This window comes from Odontomachus brunneus, unplaced genomic scaffold (genome assembly GCF_010583005.1).
Source record: "Odontomachus brunneus isolate Ranch 3 - 2012 unplaced genomic scaffold, Obru_v1 Obru_scaffold_005, whole genome shotgun sequence".
NCBI classification, from domain to species: Eukaryota; Metazoa; Arthropoda; class Insecta; order Hymenoptera; family Formicidae; genus Odontomachus; species Odontomachus brunneus.
In genome coordinates, this window is record NW_022639455.1 from 1,935,441 (window position 1) to 1,953,931 (window position 18,491).

Here is an 18,491-nt window from a genome sequence, read left to right on the forward strand (position 1 = left end):
GTCGGAGCCGAGCCAGTGTCGGAGGACGCGTCGCGCGTTCCAACAACAACGCGCGGGTCACGGAAACGAAAAGGTTGTATCATCGGCGGACACCTCAAGTGTGACTATCTTCATCCACCATCAAACTCCATTCCGCTTTGCGGCCGCGGCGTGTTACGTTGTTACGTTGTGGAAACGGCTTCTTCTTACTACGAAGAGCGCCTATACGGGACCCCCAACTTACTTTCACTTTCATTCGTCATCGACGACCGGTTTTCCACTCGCGCTCCTATCCGCGAATCTGCGATTTTCCGCGTCGCTTTCGACACGTGAGTGTGACGACAGGATCTCGCGGCCGCGATTGCACGCCCACACGACGACCGACCGACCGACCGACCCATCCATCCATCGATCGATCGATCGATCGGCGCGGCGTACCGATGCATCCGACGTCGTTTCCAAGGCACGGCAATCACCGTGCCAGATACGGTAAAACGTTATCGCTCGCGCTTTCCCAAGATCGGCCTCTTGTTCAAGAACTTGTTCCCTTCCTCCCTTTTTCTTTACGATCGAGGGGGAATAAGTGAGATTGCCTGCGAAACTCAGGCACGTGTTAAGCCTCAGAGTACAGAGCAGCGCAGAGCTGAACGATGCTCATCTGATCGCTCCTATTCTGAACAGATGTATATGTCTGCAGTCCGCCACCATTGCGATGGTTTCCACGGACCAAATGTATACACGCTCACAGTACCTTAAGAGTTAATAGTTGTTACGAAACAAGTCTCACGCGAATCACTTGGATTCTTACTCGGAGTTAGGTCGAAGTTTTCCACTTCAGTCATGATATATGTGACATTTCTCATCTAACTCTGACTACAAATCTAAATATCTCACTTGAGACGAACTTCAAACAATAACTATTAATACAGGTACAAGGTCCGTATGAATAATCACAACTTGACACACGTAAAACATTCAGACTTGGATTTAAAGCTAGATTTGATTTTTTTATTTGAATCATACGAGCAAGTAACGACTATTATATTAATATAACTCTTTGCTCGCCGATGACAATCGTTAAAAGCGCATTTGGCATAATCACGTTGAAAAACAATTGGTTAATCGATCACACTCGACGCGTGCAATTGTAACATTTCGTATTATTTTTTCTCTCACCGTTGTTACGTCTGGCACTCGCGAGTCGATTCTGCGGGTGCGGGTGTAGATCGGTACCGGTAGATTAGGACATCGGTTTTCCGCCAGTTGGTATATCCGGATACCCCGGCTTTTCCATCTGCCTTTCGACATCGCGGACTCCACCTAGACCTTCTCGGTTTCGCAAATATGCGAAACACAAGACGCGGGCGCGGAGAGTTGATCGCGCAGATGGATCAACAATGTGGCTGATGTAGGTCCCCCGCAGATAACCCGGCCGATAGCTTGTCGAAACGCTGCTGAACAGAGCGACGCGCCGAGAGATTTGCGGTAAAGCTCGCCGAACCGAGAGAAATCGCGAAATTACGTATGCATGAGCGCAAAAAATCCCCTTTTTCTTATTTCTTAACTGTAATATTATTCCGATTTTAATGAAACTCAGGAAAAAGCTTTTATGTACTAAAAGAACTATGTCGCAATTTTATACTCATTATTCTTCTCAAGATAAAAAGAAAAATACACACGGAGAAAAATAATTTGCTAGCCCAGCAAATTTTTTGCTGGTCTAGCAAAATCTTTTCGTTATCATATGGACAGCAAAAAGATTTGCTAAGAGTATTAATCACTATTTGCTGGATATAATTTGCTGAATCTACAGATTATTTTGCTACAAGAACCACGATGGATTTATATAAGCAGTTTTGCTCCAATAGCAAATAAATTTGCTAAGGATACATTATTTTGCATCAATAGCAAATTAACATGATTCTTAGGACAAATACACTCAACAAATTTTTTCTATCCTGTCAACGAAACTACTTCTGTTCTGATAACAAATAATTTGTAAAATTAATTACGTTAACTAAATTTTTTGATGTCACTGTGAATATGCAGCAACGACGATTTTGCTAAAAGAGCAAAATTATTTTTCTCCGTGTGGAGCCATATAGCCTTCGTCTTTCCTATATGTTTCTTCATAACTGGTATTTTTCGTACAATCACGTAATTTGTGTATAATTATTATATTTTTTACATTGTTATATTTTCTAGATATCGAGGCAGAGTGCCAAGATGACTACATGAAAATCAGAATTGGATTCAACGGATCTTTTACGGGCCTCTTGTACTCGGCAGGTAAGATCGAATGTGCGACCGAGTAGTCGAAAAGTTATTCTGAAGCTATCCTAAATTACCTTGAAACTCTACCCTCGCATCGTAAAATTATATTTTCTCACTGTATTAGACGCGCGCGTTATTTTTCAAGATAAGATTTTAAGGCATTAGCATGCGAGAGTGTTGCGTAAGTGTTGCGAGATGAATGAACGCAAGTCGCAAATAGCGTGCTATCGAGAAAGGAGGCTTGAGAAAGCCTGGGTCACTTTATCACGGCGAACAGATTCGACATAATGCCGCGGAATGAAATATGTGGCTGCATAACCGACTGCATCTCGCTGGCATCCGCAATTACCGCGGCAGACAGTGAAACGACGAGTGTACGTCCGCGCTAACGAGGTAATGGCGGAAATTATCGTAAAGCGATCGGTCGTCCACCTCGCCGGCCGCGCCGGAATTTTTCCGCCGACGTCGTAAGTCCATCTGTCCGTTCTAGTGTAAGATACTTCCGTTATTTCGAAAGAAGCGCGCCGTGCCGCCTCCTCCTCTGGTAACGCACGCGATGCGCCGACAAAAACCGCGTCGTCGGCTAAGTGATTTCTTCGCGAAGCGTTTCGTCCGAGGAGCAAGAAGAGAAAGGAGTGTTTCCTCGAACCTCAACGTTCCTTCACTCAAAATTATTATCTTTTTTCTACATCGCATTTTACTAAAAAAAAATACTGTCTACTAATTTTTCATTAATTTATTCATTATTTAATTTAGTATTAATTTATCATCTTTACATAACGCCCGTTGATACATAACAGTTGTATCTATTGTATTAATTTATTATCCTCGCATAAATCCCATTAATAAGAGAAATATTTCTATTTAATTAAATTTCTATTTCTATTTAATTAAAAAAAAAACTGTCTACTGTATTAATTTTTCATCTTTACATAACGCCCGTTGATAAATAACAGTTGTATCCACTGGCGGATTCTAGGGGGGAGATTTGGCGTTAAACCCCCCCCCCCTCTTGGAAATTAAATTTAAATTTAAAAAAATCAATTTTTTTAGATCCGTTTAAAAAATGTAAAAAATAAAGAAATTTTGCCGAAAACCCCCCCATGACCGAGGTCAGGATCCGGTAGTGGTTGTATCTATTGTATTAAATTCTTATATAAATCCTTGCATAAATCCCGTTAATAAGAGAGATTTATATTTAATTAAATTTCTATTATAAAGAGGTAATTTCTATATAAAGAGATATAACTATTTATAAGAGAAATATTACTATTTATAAGAAAGGTATTATTGTGCTCCTGACGCAGTGTCCCACACTTTGTATACACGTGTGTAGGTTTGAATCAAACTAAAAACAAAAGTCCTCTACCATTCTGCAAACAACCACGTAACATTTTGATTTGATCATTAAAGATTGGCGGATGATCGTGCGCGACTTATGGGACACTTTACGTCCTATACAGAATGCTTAAAAAATGTTAACACTTATACGGAGAATTTACTCAAAAAAAGATGTTAATAATTGGAGAAAAAGTTACTTCCATAAGAAAAGGTTATTATTTTTTTAAGCTCTCTTTATATAACTTATACAAGTATTTTATATAACTTATAGAAGAAAAAATTATATAAGAAGAGAAAACTCTACATAAAAAAAAGTTACTTCCATTTAAATGTTGAAATGTTCTATAAAGCACCTCGCGTTATTATTGAAATCATTCTTACAATTTAGTAATTTGATAAAATAAAATTCAAAGCGTGTGGCCTTCCCCCAGCTGGCCCGACAGCAAATCCTTAATTAATATCTAAATAACGAGCGGGACATACTTTTTTGTAACGGGGATGCTTTTCCGCTCGTTCATGAATGCGATCGTTCACAAGTACACTCGACGAGCCCATAAATCTCGCGGGACGATTAAAAAGTCCATCCAAGCCGATCCCGGACTTCCTGTCATTGGCGCTAACGAGCGCACGAGTCGCATTTTCTCATTTACGCTCCGCCGTCCGTTCGCGTGTTCGTTCACGAGGGAAATCAACGCGGCCGATCGATATCCCGCGATACGGATCAGCGAATCTGCGAAGGGACAAGGAGCGATTCCATCGCCGTCGACCGAGAGTATCGCCGCGCGATCAAGGACAATCGCTTTTAATTGCAGGCTATTCGTACGATCCTGACTGCATGTACGTGAACGGGACGGGCCGCGACTACTACGAGTTCTACATTCAGCTGAATCGATGCGGCACCCTCGGCGAGAATACCCATCACCAGGACAGTAGGAAGAATCCGACGGTATGTAGAAAGAAACGTAAGAAATAAGACAAAACAAGTGAGACGTGAGAACGTGCGCGAATCGCGACTTGACGTGGCATCTACGAATCACAATGATTAATCTTCCGTTAATGGAGCCTGTGAGGTGCTGCTTGAGTTGTTTTTGGACGGAATATAATAGATTTTAGAGAGATACGCACTTCTATGCTCCTATTTCTCGCATCTTTGTAGAACAATGTACGCGTGCCTTCCGCAGTATCAACATCAAGCTTGATCTACAATATGCTCTTTGCGTTCTGTTTCTTGTCTTCTGTTTTTTTTGGCTAAAGCTTAAGCCTAATCTACAATGTGCTCTTTGCTTCCTGTTTCTTGTTCTCTGTCATTTTTTAGTTGAAGGCTTAAGGTGTGAATCAGAAAGAAATAAAGAAAAAGAAACAAGAGGCAAATAACACATTGTAGATCAAGCTTTAAGATTTGAGTCAGAAAGAGATAAAGAGAAAGAAGCAGAAAGCAAAGAGCATATTACAGATCAGGCTTTAGGCTTGATCTATAATGTGTTATTTGCTTCCTGTTACTTTTTCTTTATCTCTTTCTGACTCAAACCTTAAACCTTAAACTAAAAAAAGATAGAAAACAAGAAACAGGAAGCAAAGAACACATTGTAGATCAAGCTTAAAGCCTGATTTACAATATGTTCTTTGCATTCTATTTCTTGTCTTTTATCTTTTTCTGGTTTAAAGCTTAAAATTTGAAGCGGATGAAGCGGATATAGCCTGATCTACAATATGCTCTTTGCTTCCTGCTTCTTTCTCTTTATCTCTTTCTGACTCAAATCTTAAGCTTTAAGCCAGAAAAAGATAGAAGACAAGAAACAGAACGCAAAGAGCATATTGTAGATCAGGCTTTAGTGCCGTAGGAGACAAAAAACATCTGACAAATGCACTGCAACAATTGGTGCAAGTGTTTCTAATGCTGCAACTTTCGCTAATTTTTACATCAAGAACGTTTGGGTTTTTTATTTGAAAGAGCTGATAAACCAGACTTTTATTTTTTGTATCTTTAATGCATAACCTCAAAAAATGTATAACCTTAAGAAATTATCTAAGAGGTATCCACGATTATTCATGTTTTCATCTAACGTGCCTTTTTCTCGTAAATAATAAAATTTTAATTGTTTCATTTTGTCTCCACGTATTCCAAAAATAGCAGACAAGAACATTATACTTGAGATGTAGGTTTTCTGTCAAATAAACGGATGTCACCTCTGAGGTGCAGCGCGATCATCCGTGTTCTAAACGGACACGCGACTAACGGAAGGTTAACAACTCGGGCAAGAACGATCCAGTCTTTGAGAACAAGACTGGCGGGCGTGTGAAGGTAGCAAGGGATAGTTTGCTTTTAATCTCGATAGTCGGAGAAAATTAGATGTGTCGCGCACACGTTGGGTAGGTGGGTGGGTGGCATTCAGAATTCCGCACAGGAATGCAGAGGAGAGCCCGCTATTATAATAGCGGCGCGAAATAAAGCGCGCGGCCGGTTTGCCTCACGTGAGAAATAACGTGCACATTATTACATTGTGCAATGTATGTTCGCGCTTTTGCAGAAGAACCTCATGTGGAACACGGTCACGGTGCAGTACAATCCGCTGATCGAGGAGGAGTTCGACGAGCACTTCAAGGTGACGTGCGAGTACGGCTACGACTTTTGGAAGACGGTGACGTTTCCCTTTCTCGACGTCGAGTGAGTACCCCCCTTCGCTTCAATCGTTCACTTCTCTTACCGCCATTATCGCGATTGAATTCGAGAAGTACCCCTAAGGGGATGCTGGAGACGGCTCGGCTCTACGTAGTGAGCAATTTTTGCTTTGACTTGATATTCTTCTTGAAATGCTACTCTCTTAAAATGAATCGATGAACAGGCATTGATATCAGTTATAAGTATAGCACTGAGCAGTTTCAGTGCTGTACTTATAGCTGCAAATCAGTGCATATTTACTGCTTCCAATGATGTTTCACTGATTCACTTTAAGAGAGTAAATTTATTAACATTCAGAATGTATTTTGAGCAAATTTGGTACTTGTGACGAACTTACGATAGATTTGTGGATATATAAGCTTTTGTTTACGAAGCATTTGAAATAAGTAACATTTGCACAAATGCAGTATGCATTTTTCCGTGCATATCGTCAAAGTTTACACAATGTTATGCTGCAATTCTAAGCAAATATACGAGTAAATTTTTAAATAGTAGCTTACGAAAAAAAAAAAAATCGTAGATATTTACGAGTTATCATATGACACACGGTCCGCATAGAATTGCAGATCTACTTATAAGTTCTTACGAGTCTTACGAGAATAAGTTACGAGTTTTACGATTTTGTCTAGAATTGCAGAATTAGTTTCCAAGTTTTTTTCTTTTTTCAACGGTTCTAATTCCTCGTGAGGATGGATATTTCACGAATCTTATACTTTCTCGAAAGTTTGCCGGTGAAAGTTCAAGTGCCGTTCTCTCGCCATAAAATCAACTGATCCATCGATTCGACTGACACGAGGGTGTACCCGGTTAAGGAGGATTAAGGGCGCGTAAATATCAGTTCTACCGGATCGTGCATGTCGCTCTCCGCGAGGATTATATTTCAGCGGGTAGAACGCGCCACGCTCGACGGCGTGAGATGCGCTCGGCGGGAAAACAAATCGACCAGCTCGAAATAAATTATCGATCGATCGGCGGGTGTGTGTGCTCTCGGGGGGAAGAAGCGGCGGCAAAAAGCGCCGACGACGAGCTTCGTTCGCGAGGGGATCGTAGGGAAGGTCAGGTACGCGCAGCCTCTCTGCGGAGAGTCGTCGTTCGCGCCGCGCGCGTAATCGTTTCCACTCGCGCGAGCACACGAAGAATGACATTATGATCGCGTGTAAAACCTCCGATTACGCGAAATCGATGGAACGTTTCGCGCCAGGCCGCCGTTTATGTAATATCCACGATAATGTCTAACATCTGCGCGCCATCGGACGGGCGCGAAGTAGGCCGTGCTGCTCTCGCGCGCGAGATAACGGATACGCATTCTTCCTGCCTCTTACGCACCCACCTTCTTCTTCTTCCAGGGTCGCCACGGGAAATCCCGTAGTCTTCACCCTACAGCCTCCGGAGTGCTACATGGAAATCAGATACGGTTACGGGACCACTGGAACTAGAGTGGCCGGACCAGTTCGCGTCGGCGATCCTCTGACTCTCATTATCTACATGCGCAGCAAATACGGTAAGCTTCCACGCGAACGCGAAGCGTGACCGCGGCTCGGCTTCACGCAAATCGCCCAAGGAAGGAAGGAGGAACGTGCGCTCTCGGGGCCCTCAATGGGGCCCGCGCGCGATCTATTAACATAAGTAGGCGCCGACGCGCGCGAACCCGTTTTCCAAAAGGAGACGAAACGCGAGAGATGTCGAGCGAGTGGCAAGTCGGTCGACTTGTTCATTAGCTTGTCTCGGGTTTAATCGAAGTTAATCCGCGCATCCGTGCGGATTAATTTCCACTTTTATTCAGATATATCGTGAGAAATTAAAAGAAAAACTTGTCACGTCGTTGGAAAAACCGCAGTGGCTCTCATTGGCAGGTGTACAACTGTCAATTTAACTGATTTTCCAAAGAGTCGGAAATTTCTTCCCTTCTTTCTTCGTCTCGTCTCGAGAGTTTAATTGATCTTGAAGTTAATCACGCGAAGGTGTGATTTTATTTTTTACGGCCATATCACCGAAAATAAAACGATTATTGTTTTATTCATCCCGACGCGTCGCTCAAAAAATCGCGGCAGTTCTCATCAGCCACAGGTTCCAATTGTCAATTTAACTTGTTTTCTGTGGAATCATTTCCCTCCCTTACTCTTCATCTTTGCCCACGAAGCTTGCCAAGGAGAATCTCGCGAAATTCATCGTCCCGTTTTCTGAGAATTGAATCACGACGTCACGTTTTCATCGCCATATTTCACCGATTTCATCATCGTAAAGATGATGTGTCATGCTGGCACAAGCGTTCGCATCAAAAACAAATAGTCCGTAATATCGAGAGACGGAGCCGCGATCGCGTGCAAATCACTCGCAACACGCATCCTTCGTTTTGCGTATCTTCCCTCTTCTTCTTGCCGGCCGCCCGGTCTATCTAATCATACGACGCCCGATTCCGCCAACATATCATTCGACGTCGCGTAACGGTATAAGATGAGGCAGAAGACTTTGTCAGTTGGTTACAAGTCGAGCTCGGTAATTTACGAAAGATGCGGAAACACGTTGGACAAAGAAAGATACGTGAAAAGTGCGGGGGGGAGCGGGAGAAACTACGAAAACGTGAGCGCTTCGACAGTTGTGTCTGCGCTCTAATGAGCGTCTAACTGCCTTCTGTATTTGCGTCCACGTCGATTGTGTCGTGCAGAGATACAAATAGATGCAGAGAGAAAGAGAAAGAGAAAGAAGGGAAAAGAAAGAGAGAGAAAGATAAAAAGAGAGACACAGAGAGAAACAAAGAGAGAGAGAAAGGGAGAGAGAGAGACGTATAGAGAGAAGGGGGTAGCTAAACATTTCTCACCGTTTGCTCATTCGCTCGCTCGCTCGCTCATTTGTTGGCTCGCCGTACTTGATTAATCGGCCTCATTATTAATAACGTTTCGTCGCTTCTCACCCCGTTGCGATAAATCTCACCCGCGAAAACGCGCGAAGTACGCGCTTATTACCGTCGACACGACGTGTCCGACAGCCTGATTTCCGCCTCTTCTGCTTCTACGTTGCAGACGGCTTCGACATCGTCGTGAACGACTGCTACGCGCACAACGGCGGCAACAAGAGGATCCAGCTGATCGATCAATATGGATGTCCGGTCGACGACAAACTGATCAGCCGGTTTCGCGGCTCCTGGTCGGAGAGCGGCCTCTTCGAGACGCAGGTGTTCGCCTACATGAAAACCTTCAGGTTCACGGGTTCGCCGGCTCTGTACATCGAGTGCGACGTTCGCATGTGCCACGGAAGATGTCCGGTAACGAAACACTGTCTACTTTAACACCCGAAGTCTCACCCGATCGATTTCAATACGCTTGCTTGCCTTAATCCATTAAAGTACCGCGCTGATTCGGCTTAATTGGACACACGTGCGTACGAAGTGCTTCATGGCGTCTACAGGGTTATACAGGGTATCTCTTTTCCACTGCATTATTTTGTAATGGCAGATTTTCTCAATTCAAAGACAACCTTTCCTTAGCGAAAATGTCGACGGAAAGAGTCATTCCATTCTTCTTCTTGCGAGAAGAATTCTATTGTTGCAAAAGAATAAACCGGAAATGGGATATCTTGTACAACACTTCGCCGTCGCGAATGTACTCTTCCGATTTTTGCGGTGAAGTCGGTCAACTTCTCAAAAAACTTTTCTATACAATCGGGATAGCGGTAGATCCGATTTTTAGGGTGATACTTTTGCGTATTGTCGCGCATTTGTTCCCCGTGAGCGCTGAAACACGACGTTCCAGTTTCGTACTCGATAGCACTCGGTCACACGAACACGCATCGCCCGTATTTCAGAGCCAACCCTGCCACTGGAGAAACGCGAAGAACGTGGCGAAGCGATCGGTGCCGGAAATGATCGGCGGACCGTCGACGCCGGCAACCAGTTTGTCGGAGAACGTGAATCTCTTCCAGTCTCTGCGCGTTCTTCAGGAAGGCGAGGCGGACACGGAACTGTTCCAGAATTCCACCAGCGCCTCGCGCGCCGGTAAGAGCGGATATTTATGTCAAAGATTCTGGCTTTACTGTTAGAACAATTATGTCAAGCCGTACATTTATCGCAGCTTCGAGCAGCGCGCTCCACTTTTCGCCGATCGCGAGCGTCGCGCTCTAACAGCGTGGCCCAGCACGAAATAAATCGCAAGCTCGCGAATACAGAATCCCCCCCATCTCGGCGTTTGCGTGCAATTGCACGTCGGTACAATTCAAGAAAACAAAATAAAGAATAAATCTAAAAGTTTCATTCGTTCGAAAGCAAATAAAAGAATCAAAGAAAAGCAACCAAATATTCCTGTCATTTTGGCAAACAACAGTAACTAACAATCAGTAGCAACCATCTTTGATATTTTTATACAATGAAATGCATATTATCACACCGAGAGAAAATATCTACAAATAAAAAATATCTATTCGGTGAGCACTAATAATATAGTTACTCAAATCTAAATTATTTTATTTAAATAGAATAAACAGTTGTGAAAAGTTAAAAAAAAAATATATATCTATTTTTCTTTGTCGAAAAAAACAATTCTTTATATTACACCGAGATAAAATAAACGAAAATTTACTTATAGTATGTAAAGTTCATTTCTGCGAAATTAAGTTTATTTATGAGCTTTATATCGTGCAAGTAAGTTTCTCTATTTTCACTCAGTGTAAAATTCTTCCGAATGTATGTTTGTAATTTTTCTTTGTCCTTCTAGGACTCAGCGAACCCACGACCGACCGAGTGTGCTTGAGATCATCCGTCGCCAGTACGATAGTGGGCCTTGGCTGCGGCTTCTTCTGCATCATGGCCGGCACGATACTGGCCATGTGTTCGCGAATGCGGCGGCAGGCGCGCGAAAAGTTGCTGTCGGACAGCATAAGTTACATGACGCACAAGGGTCGGATTAATTAGGTTGCGAAAGCCTCGTCTCTCTCTTTCTTTCTTTCTTCCTCCAGCTATCTCTCTCCCTCTAACCCATCTCTTTCTCTTTCCGCCATCCTCTTCGCAACCTTCTCTCTTTTCCACGGATGACCAACTCCGCGGATAACACACGGGAACGTTGCGTCGTTAAGACAGAAGGAGATTCTCCCGACTGTTGTCAGGCCGTCATATCAGTGGCTGATAAAGACGCGACGAATTTTGCACGTGACTTCGCGCAACAAGATAATTACCGTCGGGATCGACGGCCGCGATTCACGCGAATAATATGCAAGGTGCCTTAATACGTTCCGACTTAGGATGGTAATTCTGGCTCGCGCGGATAATGCAATAAGCGGATTCCCCCTCTCTCTCTCTCATCTCGTCCCGCGCGCGCCAATGCTTTTTTATATTATAAATGATATTCGCTCTGCTATATACACTCTTTCTCGCTTCTCCAACTCGCTGGAACGTCGATCGACACAGCCATTCGTTAATAACGATGGGTGCATGTTACGACGGGTGCGTCTTCTTCGTAGCGACTTATCGCTCATCGATAGGTAGAGGTAGAAATCGCCGATATTGCCACGATCTCGCTGCCGATTGCGCGACCGGCGAAATAAGCCCGCGAAAGCCGAGTTTTTCGTCGCGTCGACCATTCGTTCGCGACACTGTGTGTGTGTGTGTGTGTGTGTGTGTGTGTGTGTGTGTGCGCGCGTGTGCGCGTGTGTGTATAATGAGCGGTGCAAAAGATCGCGACACTCTTTGCGATTGAAGTTCATCGAATTGAAGAGTGTCTCTGGCGACTCGCTTACCGACGACTATGCGCTGACGCGCGGTCGACGCGGTACTCCTCTTTCTCCTCCTTTCTCTGATATCGCTTATTTCGGTCTCGCAAACGGCACATCCGGGGATCAAAACGAGCGTAAACGTCAGGGAGGGCGCTTAATCGCCGCTGACGAGATTCAATACTTATATCTGTATCTCTCTACGACATTACTCGCCACGTTCAGGAACGTGGAAGTAAAATTGCGTATCTCGCGCGTCAACGGTCTGATTGTCCGACAATACTTGATGCAATCGGGATAAAGACATGGCTAATTTGTCAGTTAGGGTTGGGCAGAACGAGCGAAACTCTCAGATCAAGGTTTGCGATTCGCGAACGCACGAAATCCCAAAGGAATCTATGAGACAGATTCTCTTCTCTTGAGTGATCATATTCGCAATGAACTTGCCCGAAATCCAATGAGACCGAAGTCCCTTCAGGCTCGCGATCGAAAATTTATTTAGCGATCTTAGTGAGGAAGAATGAAAATTACATCGTCCGGTGAATTAACGGCCCGCGTCACCGTTCCTGAATGTTCGCGCGAATGATGTGTTAAGGTTTAATCGAATATCATTATATAACACAAACGGATATACATAGGTTTATACTTATACATATATATATAACATATGATATATGTAGCGTCGAAATAACGAGCCCTAATCCAAGGAGAGGAAAAAAAAACAGAAGAGTGACAAGAGAATCACACGAGATCACCGCATCGGGCGCGTACGGCCAGCGAGGATTAAATAATATTTTACGAGACCACCCTGTGTATATGAGTGGGGCGAGCCAAAGAGTCGTAGCTCAGTTTGTACTCGTCGTAATATTTATTCGAGATCTCGCCGACCTCGCGCGCGATCTTTCGCCACCATTGTGAAATATTAATTTCCCCTCCTGGTTGTTCCCCTGCAAACACACACACACACACACACACACACACACACACACACACACACACACACATACAAACACATACACGTACACATACATGTTCATATAATTTAATATCAAAGCAACTTCGTCTTTACATCGATCCCGACCCCCCGTGCCTTTCCCTTCCGTCCCTCTTGAGTGACAAGCCAAGTGTCCGAATTCACAGTTGCTCGATTAATTATGTGTAAATATAGTGTTGTAACATGACGCATGATATTTATGACTAAGCTCGAGTGTATCAAGGTTTCCAATAAATAATAGAAGAAGATTGTGTTTTGTTGTCTATCCTTTGCAGGCTACGTTACTTAAGACTTTTATAATATGACTGATCCTCTGAAGGATTTTCATTAAATAAATTCATTCATTCATTAAATAAATACACACTTGATGGGAAACAATGTTACTGTACCAAATGGTACAGCTGTCAGTCTCTCAAAGTCAAAGGTTGCTATCATTAAATAAATAGATATTTGATAGACACTTGAAAAAGATTATTTAGATCGCTGCAGGAAAATAAAAATTGCAATTGAAAATTGGACGATTTTTCACTCAACTCGATACACTCTGGCAAAAAGCCACAACAACATTGTAAACATTAAATATTTGAAAAGTAAAGTTTTCAGACTAAAAAATACTTTTTAAATCATCTCTCTATTATCACTTTCGCAAAAGTTACAGTCCGTTGAAATTTGAGTTGTAAAATTTCAAAATAAAAGGACGGCTAACCGGTACTTATACCGTGCGATTTTAAAATAAAGAAGTCTAGCCAGTTTTTGAATCATACTGCGTATTTGATTTCTCATTAAAATAGCGGAGGCTTGTGGCGGAGACTTCGCGATTAAACTTTGGAATATCAGCTCGACTCGCTAAATCCGATCCAAAATTGGCTAATGGATTCTCTAACGCCATCTAACAATGTCTTGATGAGTAAACTGTTTGTTGTAAATGAGGTTTAAGTTTTAACTAGAAAGTACTGGAAGTTGGTAAAAAAAGATTCGAGTCTTGGCTAAAAGATTCTGGAGGTCGGTAAAAAATGATTCGAATCTCGGCTAAAAGATTTCAGAGACCGGTTAAAAAGGTTCGAATCTCGGCTAAAAGATTCCGAAAGCCGGTTAAAAAAGGTTCGAGTCTCGGCTAGATAACTTTAGTTAGAGAGAAGCCTAAGAGCGGTTACCAACTTGATTTTAGTAGCAAGAGCTAGGCGCATTTTCGAGACGCCATCTAACAAAATTCGCCTTTACTACGTTCGTTAGGCGCATTTTCGCGGTGGTAACGATAAAATGCACCTGGCTCGTGTCCGTTGTACTTCCGTACAATGATAGTAAATTAAAAAAAGACAAACGTCCAATCGCTCTGTTCTTATTTCACCACTAATGAGCGGCGAATTTATCGCAAAGTTAGATCATCTCTCATCAGTCTCGTCTTCGCAAAACATATCGGTTCGAATCTCGGCTTAATAGTTTAGCGGAATCTCAAAACATTCGGGTCCGAATCTTGGTTTAACTATTTTAGCGAAAAATCGAAACATTTCGGTTCAAATCTCGGCTTAATAATTTAATTTGTTATCTTTATTTAGTCGAAATTTATTTTGTAATCTTGTCAACAACAAACGCGTACGCATAAGAAAATATCTCCGAAGAGATAGTATGTCGTATATAATACGACATAACAAGTTATAAAGCATATTAATCAAATAATATATATAGAACTGACATAGGATATATATAAAACATACATAGAGCATAAAAAAGCATATATAACATATAGAGAGCATATAAATATAATATGTTGAAATATATATATCAATTTAATCATCAAGGAACAATCCGACGAGAAGGAAGCTTGCCGAGTCAAAATTTCAACTGGCCATTGTTATGCAAGAATGATCCAATTAAAAAACTAGCTTTTATCAACGGATAATCCATTCACATCTTTTTAAACCAACCAAAAAAATTCAAGCCTTATAGATGCTTGAAATGAATTAAGAAACAGTTTCTTTATTTTTTATCAATCTCGTCTTTTGCACATTTTTCTAAGGATTGAGCTAATCAGTACTCTTAAAGAAATGGAAATGCTTGACTCGTTAAACTATTGCGAAAATTTCACAGCTAAATTCTTTGGTTAGATCATTCTTACGTAACTCCGGCGAATTGCAAATTCCAATTCTTACTTTACTTCCCGTCGAACTCAATGCGATTTACGTCTACGTGCATGCAATCTACGTAAAGTGACGCTTTGTCTACTATATGAGCGTCTGAACTGAGCGCTCACCATTGCGCGTCGTCCCACGGTGTCCAGGGTCCATCAGCCATCCTGTCACTGCATCTGACACTGCAACGATCCTCGTATCCCACGTCGCCTGTAATTCACTCCCGAACGCGGTAATCTAACGGAGGTTTCACGAAAAATCCCGTCTCTTTTGGGGGATACACTCAGAGTTGCAAATTACGTATGAAATATCGCGAACTGCGTCTTCAAGGAAATGTCGGCCTTTCGGATAAACGATAGTATGTGCGACGAATTCAGCAACGGTCTGATCGAGTTGTAATGTATCGCTTTGATACACGCGCGATGCGATATGCTTACGAAGGAAACGGAATCCGCGAGCGAAGAGAACACGCGACGCGAATCGAAGGCCGATCTCGCGAAATCTTTTGACGCGAAATCTTTTGGGCGAAATAATCTGTGTGAGATTTTCACGTATGACACGAAATATCCCTAATGTAACGTTTCGATGGAGCAGCGTAGTAGACTGCAATACAGCTCCGCAATATTTTTGCGGATAACAGGTTCGCAATACTTTTGCGAAGACAATTCCGCAATATTTTTGCGGATAATAGCTCCGCAATACATTTGCGAAGACAATTCCGCAAGATTTTTGCGGATAATAGCTCCGCAATACTTTTACGAAGACAATTCCGCAATGCTTCTTGCAGATAAATACTTTGCAATATTTCTGCGAAGTTCGCTCGCGACTCTTCACAAATACGAACTGATGAAATTCGCAAACCTATCTAATTAATAATTGCGAACGCGAGCGTGAATCAAAAACTATAAAAATTGTGACGATAAAGATAAGAAAATTGTGAGATAAAGATTCTATTCAAAAGTTACGCGAAAAAAATGTTACCGCGTGAGAAATCTGTTTTCGTTCGATGGAACATGTCGCGTGCCGCGTAAGTAAATAACTGCTCGCATGTCTGACTTGTGTACATCGCGTTTTTCGCGAGGGATCAACGCTCGCTAGCATTGTCTCTATTGTGTACTGCGTTAAGAAACTCTGAAAAATTAAAACCTAAAAATTTTCCGATAAAATTAATTTTGCTAGCAGTTTATATAATCACGTTAGATCGCTTCGCGCAGCTGCCGCACGATATCGAATTTTACTTAATAACGAAGCACGAACTCTATAAAATACAATCGCGATTCAAGCTCACGCGAAAGAGAAAATTGACAAAATTAACGACCGGCGGAATATCTATGACGCGCGTGATGTGATTGCGCACTTCTGTAGCGCAATCTCTGTGGCGCAATTTCTTTGCGCGTTGGCACACTGCTCGAGACACTTAAAAGATTGCATAAATAAATAAATTATTCAATAAAATTGAATAACTTTACAAAATTTTGAATATTCAGAGCGTATATTCAATATTTCAAGCGTCTACCAGACAGTGTTGGGATTTGATTAATTAAAATTTCCTCCGACAAAAATCGTTGATTAATTAATAATCTAAATTAATCAATTAATAAATATATGTTCATTGACAGAAAACTACTTGGAAATTTATTTGCCAAATTTATATAAAATATGCATTATCACTAATATTATTATTTAAAAAAGCGATTTTCCAATTGTTTCGAGCAGTGTAATTTTTATTAGACAGCACGTACACATACTATAACTACAGCAAAGTAAATCGCATTGATTTGCTAAACATGCACTATATCGAAAAACTTTTTTGTCTTTTTATTATCAATATATTTTTTGTTTTGACTTACCAAACCGCCGATCAGGGTAGTCACATTCTGCTTTCGTTTCTAGAACAGAAAAATGCCATTTCGCCGATTAGATCTATGCATTGATGTCGATTTGAGTGAAGAAGTTTGAAGGATTAAAAAGAAAATAAGCGCGATATATTTCACGCTGGAAGAATATTTCGGAATGCAATCACACTTGAAATATTCCACTTTCCTTTTTCTCGAAGTTGCAAATAAATCTCTTAATCAGAACAAATCAAAATTTTTTCAAGTAGTGATGTTACTCAGAAAAAATTCCCCCCGCACGTAATTACGATTTACGCGATTTTTTATTCAATTTAAATCATCTCCATTTCAAGCAAAAGAATTATCAATCTTGTCGGATTTCTAATTATAAGTGCTAATTAACGAAGCTCACCTTCGAACTAACCCCGCTCGGCCCGAGCCGGATCCTCCGGCGCAGCAGCCCCTAAGAGTCGGCTGGTAGTCTGTTTCATCTCTGCAATAAAAAGTAGATTTAATTTAGTATTACATACAATAATGGAGGCATTAAGGAACTCGATTTCAAACAAGAGAATTTCGAGTTTAATCGGATTTGTTGGAATTATGAATTCAAATATGTGAAACTCACCTTCGCACCAACTCTGCCAGGCCCGAGCCGGATCCTCCGGCACAGCATCCCTCAGGCACGCATCCCCTAGAGCCGCGTGACTGTATTTGCTCTATGGGATCTTTGTGACGGAAATTTAATTTAATTTAGTAATTTAATAATTTAGTATCAAATAGTTACACGCGACAGCAAGACGGTAAAAAAAAATTTTGCAAACGTTCGAGTTCCTTCCCAATGTGCAATAAAAAATAATTAAACGATAGCCAAATGAAGAAGTAATAATACCCGATTAATTAAAAGACAATGATAATAATGTCTGATCGATAATCGTATAATAATGTCCGGTAGTGTCAATTAATTGCACACGACAGCAAGACGAAGTAAGAAAATCGTCGTAACGGCATGCTCGAGTTGTTTCCCAATACGTAATAAAAATAGTTAATCTAATAATGAACTGTACTCTGGGAAATTCAAATTAATAACAACAATGAAAAGGACAATTTAAGAGTCAAAATGCAGGTTTCAAGCACAACAGTTACGTAGATCAATTAAACTTTATTATATAATTTGCCGAACGTATAATTTGCCAAAAATTGTTAAGTGACAACCGAATAAAGAAATAATAATACTCGAATAATAAACGGATGATAATATTTGATTGGCATTGAGGAACTCGATCGTGATATTTCTCTAACAAGTAAAAAACTAAATGAAACGCGGTAATTATCCGCTGCGGTAAAGCTCATAACCCCTGCTCGCGTGATAAGTACGCGTCTCAATTATTGCCTGAATTGTGACGATGTCAAAATATAGTATTAAAAATCGGTGCGAAATAATTTAGAAAATAGCGCGATAGCTGCCGCGATGCGCTCGCCTCGGCGGCTGATAGCGTTATGGCGTGAGGCTCGCGTGCGCGTATCTACATGACTCGGCCGCGCGCCCCCCCCCCCCCCCCCCC

At 41.7% G+C, this 18,491-nt stretch overlaps 1 protein-coding gene across 1 annotated transcript in view; it reads left to right on the top strand.

Annotated features, from left to right (window-relative positions):
- The window catches only part of LOC116849718, a 104,798-nt gene extending 91,585 nt beyond the window's left edge, over positions 1–13,213 (top strand). The window contains exons 5-11 of the mRNA XM_032827138.1: positions 2,185–2,268; positions 4,407–4,540; positions 6,123–6,259; positions 7,621–7,775; positions 9,295–9,536; positions 10,076–10,265; positions 10,981–13,213. Of these exons, the coding sequence (XP_032683029.1) occupies positions 2,185–2,268; positions 4,407–4,540; positions 6,123–6,259; positions 7,621–7,775; positions 9,295–9,536; positions 10,076–10,265; positions 10,981–11,177 (1,139 nt within the window). The 3' untranslated portion in view covers positions 11,178–13,213. The remainder of the gene's footprint in view (positions 1–2,184; positions 2,269–4,406; positions 4,541–6,122; positions 6,260–7,620; positions 7,776–9,294; positions 9,537–10,075; positions 10,266–10,980) is intronic.
- The last annotated feature ends 5,278 nt before the right edge of the window (positions 13,214–18,491 follow it).